The 7,108-nt window shown below is 47.5% G+C and overlaps 1 protein-coding gene across 1 annotated transcript in view; it reads right to left on the minus strand.

Annotated features, from left to right (window-relative positions):
• The window catches only part of CARMIL3 (capping protein regulator and myosin 1 linker 3), a 1,019,681-nt gene extending 1,016,807 nt beyond the window's left edge, over window positions 1-2,874 (minus strand). The window contains exon 1 of the mRNA XM_078644900.1: window positions 1,332-2,874. Within this exon, the coding sequence (XP_078501026.1) occupies window positions 1,332-1,371 (40 nt within the window). The 5' untranslated portion in view covers window positions 1,372-2,874. The remainder of the gene's footprint in view (window positions 1-1,331) is intronic.
• Window positions 2,875-7,108: the final 4,234 nt, after the last annotated feature.

The raw sequence follows: 7,108 nt of genomic DNA on the forward strand, positions 1-7,108 counted from the left end.
TCACAGTGGACTAGAAAATAGGCCAGGGCACCAATATAAAAGTGGCCCCAATTAGCAAATCAGATAGCTTAAATAATGGCACACATTTACGAATTAGGGCAGTTTTGAATTTGTATAGACTTAAAGTAGGTGTTTTTTCAAGAGGTATGCAAGAGTGCATACATTTCTGCTTTCTGCAGGCAATGTTTGAAGCAATTTCAAGGAAATTAACAGAAAAACTGGTCCACCAGATTATATAACAGGCCCTCAAACAGCCAACAAAAAAAATAACAACAAAAAACCGCAATCCACTAGCAGGTCCAACCAGCCTCAATGCCACTGCCAGATTATCCTATAGGCAGGGCAACTAGAATTATGCAGTAGTGGATGACCAAAGTGTGCTGCAGTGTTGACTACATCATGCAGAAAGATAAAGGAAATTTTGCAGCAAAATACGGCACATTTTGAAGCAGTATTACTTCACTTCTTCCCTGTTGCACACAGTAACATCATAAGAACAAATGTTTCACCATATTAATATCAGTTTAACACCTAAATACAGTAATCAGCAACTGAAAGGTGACCTGCCTGTGCTTGATAGAAGGCCTGCCACTGCACTAAAAGGCATACAATAGAGGGTTTTTGTAACTTGATCAGTTTGAGCAAGAAACATTTGTTGCTAAAATCTGTACATTATGCAGGACATGATGGATTATGTGCAAATCGATAACTAATGGTGAAAACCAGAATCGCAGAATTGCAGTGGCACTGCCTGTATAGACCAGTCCAACCTTGGCGAGCAAGGAGTGCACCTCGGAACCACTGCTATTGCTTCTGAGATTTCTAGGACAGTGAGGGCCAAAGGAAGAAGAGTGAAAACACTCACTTTAAGGGAGGCCCTTTGTAAATCATAAAATGGATTAATGTGGAGATAATGAATCCGGGAAGACAGAAAAGAGATTTAAAGGAGGGTTCGCCCTCTGGGGAGATAATGGAGATTAAGAGACGTGAAGAGCAAAGAATGGTGAAAACGAGTCAACAAGATGTAGAGAAAACGATACAGGAGGAGATAAGGAAGAGATTAGTAGGACAGGGTGAGGAAGAGATAAGGAGAGGATATGAAGAATGAGAAAGGGAGAATGAATAGACAGAATGTAAACCGAACAGTTGGAGTTACTCCTCCCCACAGGGTATCCGGAGGTAACAGAATGAAGACATGAACCACACCATGCACAGGATGGATGGGTGAGATCCTCCCTATACATCCAGCTAGAGTATGGGAGTTTTTCAGTATCAAGCTGCTATAGGCATAGGGAAGGTAAACATTAGCACAGCTGCAGTCCTTTCCTCACCTTGGAGCTCCTTGGAGACGTCAGGGCTGGTCTTGGCCATGGCTGTTCCCGCTGGCTGCAACAGATCTACAGCTTCATACTACAACAATCATCTTTCAGATAGGCCGCAGCTCAATGTGACTTGTTTCCAGAAGGCCAGATGACGCCAACCGTGCCGGCCCCAGTGTCAGTATCAGCCGCGTGGGTAGAGCAGTACCAGCGCCATGAGTATCCAAGGAAAAGGTACTGGCACAACCCTGCAGTGTCAGTACCAAAAACAGGATTCTCCCAGTTGAAGCAGAGTCATCATACCCTCAAAGGAATCCGAGCATCGATATTATCAGTGTGAATTATTGTACCAGTACTCCAGGTAGCATCACATCAGAGATCCGGCAATACAAGACTGTTAGAAGTATCTGAGCAATGCAGATAGCAGTCTTGAATTTCTATGTTAATCTCAGTATTAACAGAGCCACAGAAGCATCAGTAACTAATTAATGGCAGATCTGCAAAAGTATCAGGTCTGCTGAATCAGGACACATAGGAGCATTAGAGCGGTAAAGCTATAATTTTTCAGGTTAAAATAGCCATACTGGAGACGTAGATAGAAATCCCAATTCTCAGACTCGCATCAGTAGTCATTGGAGTGTCCCAAGGCCCATGTAGTATCCCACCACCGGTATCAAAGGTTTTGAAGGATTGGTACCCCAGACGGATGTCACATGCACAATCAAAGCTGCAGATATATTGGCGTTTCCGTAAATTGTCTTTAGTTGTAAAGCATTTCCCGTCAGTGAGGCTGCCGCAGTGTCAGAACATAGCGGGAGGCAGGCAACGTGAGAACAGTGCCGTAGAAGTGCCTCAAAGCATCACAGCAGCAGCGGAGCAAGCCTAGGGGGGTGTCCCACAGGGATCACCCCAGCAGTGGAGCAGGCCTGCAGTAGTAAGGGTGCCCGGCTGGGTGTACAGCAGTAGTGAAGCGTGGCTGCGGTATTGTCAAAGCCCTGCTGTAATCAGCCAGCAGTGAAGCAGGACTGCAGCATTATCTGCGCCTCGCTAGGATTACACCGGCAGTGACACACATCTGCAGCGGTGTGGGCGCCCCTGCACGACCGCCGCAGCGAAGCAGGGCTGCAGCACAGGTTACCTCGGTAGGATTACACAGGGTGCCCAGGATTCATCGACTGCATGGTGCCCGTTATAGACGCGGCTCCTCGCCACAGCCTGACCTTGCTTTCCAAATCCGCTGTCGATGCCGACCACCGGGTTCCTCTCACAGCCTGGCCGCGCTCATCCCTCCTACGCGCTCTCAGACGCGGACAATCCTCAGCGCCTGCCGCTGCTCGCCTCTCCTCGCTGCCGGCGCTCTCTCTCCCAGGCGCCACCCCTCTCAGACTGGTCCTCACCGCTCCTTCGTGCCGATCGTCTCCTCCTCACAGGGAGCCCTGTGCACCTCTCCTTATGGCCCCCTCCTCTCGGTTCACAGCCTGTTCTCGCTCACCAGAGGACTCCCGTCTAGCTGAAGGTGTCTTGTCTGTCATCTGTCTGCCTGTTGCAGCGCCTCGTAGCCCCTCCCTTTCCTCTCTCGGCTTCTCTTTTTCTGTCTTTCGGCTCCGCAGCTTGCACGCGGTACTGCCTCAGTGCACACACCCAGTCTTTCATACTATCTGCCTAGATCTCAGCGTCTTTCCCGTGCTGTCCCGCATTTTCTCACAGCCACTTTCCGCTTCTGGTATCTTGTCTCTCACTTGCTGGGGTCTCACTCTCAATCACATGGCTCTCTCTTCCTGGTCGCCTAGGCCTCGACCTTCGTGGACTGCTATTATCACACTTCAGTGTCTACCTCTCTCCCTTCCAGGTCTCCCTCCCCTCCCCCACTTTTGTGACCCATCTTTAATTGTGTTTAATCTTTACACACTGGCCTTATAGCAGCTTCATTCTCTTACTGCCAGTCTAGTTTCTTAACCTGCTTCCAATTTCCACCTTGTCTCTCCACCCATTCCGTTACATGTATCGTGCCCCTCCCGGGGCTCTCTCTACCCATGGGCCAGTTTCTATTGCCAAACAATTCAGATGAAATAACTCAACACTAAAATTGCCATAAAGCATTACAATGTTTAAGGAAAATATAGCACTGAAAAATGGTGGCACTGATGACTAGGCCTGGGCGGAAAACTACGCTACGCTCACGTAGTTTGCGCAACTACTCGTTACACGAATTGCACGTAGTACAGTGCAAAAATGCGTAGCGTAGTTGGCATTTTTTGCTCGCGGTCCTTAACGTCAAGTTGGCGACGGCGAGCAAGCAAAATGACATCCTGGTGCGATTTTTTCCTCGTTTGCGATCAGCAACTTCAAGTTGCCGATCGCGAGCATAGAAGATAAACCTCCCGGCGAGATTCTCAACGTGGGGAGGTCAGGTTTCTCATTGCGAGTGGTCGCGTATGCTTGCGACCATTCGCAATGAAAAACTAGCAGTCCGCGTTGAGAATGCTGCAGCTGGAGTAAAAATCTACTCGAGCGGCATAAAATGACCGCTTGCACTGTGCAAGATGCCGTTTGCAATGATTGCACAGTGTGGACAAGCATCCGGCACTGTGCAATCATTTCGAACAGCATTTCCCTACCGCACTACGCAGTTCGCATAGTGCTACGCGTAGCTCACGTAGTGTGAAGTGCACTTCGCTTAGCTACGCGTAGCGCTACTGCGCGAACTACGCCCAGGGTTACTGATGACCTGGAGCTATCTGGTAACCTCACCTCAGATTACCTCTCTAATACTCACCGAGCTGTCTCTCTTTTAACTTCAGGAGACCCCAGTTCCCAAAGGTATGACCTAGGCCTAGACAACCTTCCCTTGTACATCTTCACAGGAAAACTAACCGGGTCATGAAGGAACCTAGTCAACTTGCCTTGCCCTCTTTGTGTTCAAACCTGCCCGTATTTTATACCGTAAGCTGTCCCTTCATTGTTAACAGTCCGTTTCTTATGAACGGTTCTCCTCGTCGGGATTCTCCCCACCCCACTCAAGGTAGCCATTGAGTAGAAGTCTCTACTCACTCGCTCTTCTGAGGAAATACATATCTCCTGTTCAGGTCGTTTCCCTCCTCACGCAAGTCTGGCATATCCTGCTTCTGCATATGGAAATGACATACGAAGGTTATCAGGTGTTTTATTCCGAGGTCTGTGGATATTTAAAGGGTGAAGAGGTCAGGTGAAAACGGAGCGCGCCAGTTGACAAGCGTCCCCACATGCCTCCTTATTATTGAAATGAAAGCGTGGAACATTATTTGCGTGGCTCCACGACAAACTACTGTGTCTGCTTTTCGTGCATATCTTTTACAGGAAGGTTGAATACAACATTTTCCAGCTATCACAACAAGAATTTTAGATTCTATTAAGGACACGGAGGCGAGGATTATGCTTTCTCAATTTCTTTACTACTCAACAGCAGCCAATGAGAAAAAAGTAAATATTATAATAAAATACATATCCCATGAGGCTTTGAACCACACCTCCATCATCATTAATTAATAACAGCAGAGGTTAACAGACAAAATAACGAGGCACCATCTTGGCTACCTCTTTCCTTGCAAAAACTGTCAGTGTCTGAAACCAAACAATAGTCCTGACTCTCAACGGAGAGTAACACAGCAGATCCAGAGTCTGAAGACGGATCTGCATCGTTCAAAATGTCTTCTAAACAAGACCTCAAAATATATGCCTTAGAGGCCATACATAGCGCCTATGGCAGAATGCACACCCTAAACAGAAATGTCAATCCCTGCTTCAGACATAACCCACCTGACCCAACGCACCAAGGTGGCCACTGAAACTGGAAGAAAATGCTTCTGAATTGCCAACAGTAATTGACCCAAGGGATTCGCTCTATGAGCTAATGTACATTCCTCATATACTTTCAAACATTTTAAAACACATAGTTTGTCATTGTGAGCAAAAGCAGGATACTCAACCGAACATGACATAGTCTAAGTCCTCCTAGAGATGATGAAAGACACACCCTGTGGAGACAACATCCTTCCTGCTAAATGTAAAGCGTGCACATCAGAAACTCTCTTACAGGAGATTAAACACAACAATATAGTATGTTTAGCAGACAATTGTTTTAACGATAAGTCTTTGTTATCTGGCCAAGACAAAACTTTAGAAACGTCCCATAAAGCAGTGCACCTGGGACGAGGTGGACGAGACACTCTAATGCGTTTCAGCAATTTACAGACTAAGGGGTGCACCCTCACCGGGTTACCATCGATGTGATTATGTCCAGCTGAGAGGTCTGACCTGAAATTATTAACAGACCTATAGGAAAGACCTGATTTAGCACATTCAGATAAAAAATGTAATACTTCCTTCACATCCGATTCCACGGGATCCACCTGTCATTGAAGGCACAAACCCACCCATCGCTTCCATGATGCAGAATATAATTTGCAGGCGGATGGAGTCCCAGCTTGTTGTTTAAATTCGGCAGCCGCCGATGAAAGGCCCTCAATTCGTTTGTGTCTCCTGAGAGCGTCCAAACCATGAGAGACAACTGGTTCTGAAGGACCAGAAGAACCCACTGAGTCCTCGAGAAGCATCAGAAACACAGGCTGTTGAAAAGGCAAGTCCACTGACAACTCCAACAGTATCAGAAACCACGATTGAGTCTTCCACAATGGTGTGCCCAACACTACTGATGTCTGTTGTCGACAGACCTGGGCCGCCAACCTCGGAATCAGAGCGAAGGGAGGAACAGCATAATTCCTCTGAGATCGCCAATGCTGAAGGAACACATCCGTTCCCATCGCCATCGGGTCTGGTCTCCAGCTGAAGAACTGTGGGAGGTGAGTGTTGAGGCGAGAGGCAAAGAGGTCTATCAAACAAGGACCTTGCATAGTCATGATCTCTACAAAAAGTGAAGGATGGAGTCTCCAACCGATGAAATCCCTCAGGAATCTGGAATTCAAATCTGCTACCTGATTGAGTTTGCCGGGAAGATACTCCGCTATCACACTGATCTTCTGATCCAGTCAAAAATGCCAAAACTCCCTCGCAATGTTAGCCAACAGCTGGGACTTCGTATCGTATCGCACCACTGAAACATTGTCCATCCTGAGAAGGATGCAGCAATTGCTCTTCAGAGGAGAGATCGATTTTAGGGCAAAGGAGCCCGTCAGCAGCTCTAGACAATTGACATGCAACTTTAACTCTTCCGCAGACCATCGTCCACTGGTGGCAAAGTCTCTACATCTTGCACCCCAGCCCCAAAATGGCCTTGCCATTCCACGCTTCCATGTGATTCAACCACCAACGAAGCTCCTCCTGAGCCTCCAGAGATAGGGGAACCAGGTGGTCGTACGAAAATCTCTTTTGCAGATAGTAAATCTTGAGTCGTTGCAAAGCCCTGTCGTGAAGAGGCCCCGGAAAGATGGCCTGAATCGAGGAGGCCAGTAGGCCTACAATCCTTGCTAAGGATCTCAATGAGACCATCTGTTTAGTCAGAGTGGAGCGGATCTCTCTCGTTATTGATTTGATCTTGGATGCAGGCAAGAGTAACTGGGTTTTGACTGCATCTATTTGAAACCCCAGGAAATCCATCTGCTGGCTCGGGGTGGTCACCGATTTCTTGAGGGGTATCACAAACCCTAAATATTGGCAACAGGGAGATCGTCCATCCTAAGTGTGTGATCAGAAGGTTCCGGTCCTGAACCAGGAGAAACACGTCATCGAGATAGATGATCATGCAAACTCCCATCTACCGCAGACGAGTGACCACCGGCTTCAATAGTTTGGTA

This window comes from Lissotriton helveticus, chromosome 5_1 (assembly GCF_964261635.1).
Source record: "Lissotriton helveticus chromosome 5_1, aLisHel1.1, whole genome shotgun sequence".
In the NCBI taxonomy this organism is placed as follows: Eukaryota; Metazoa; Chordata; class Amphibia; order Caudata; family Salamandridae; genus Lissotriton; species Lissotriton helveticus.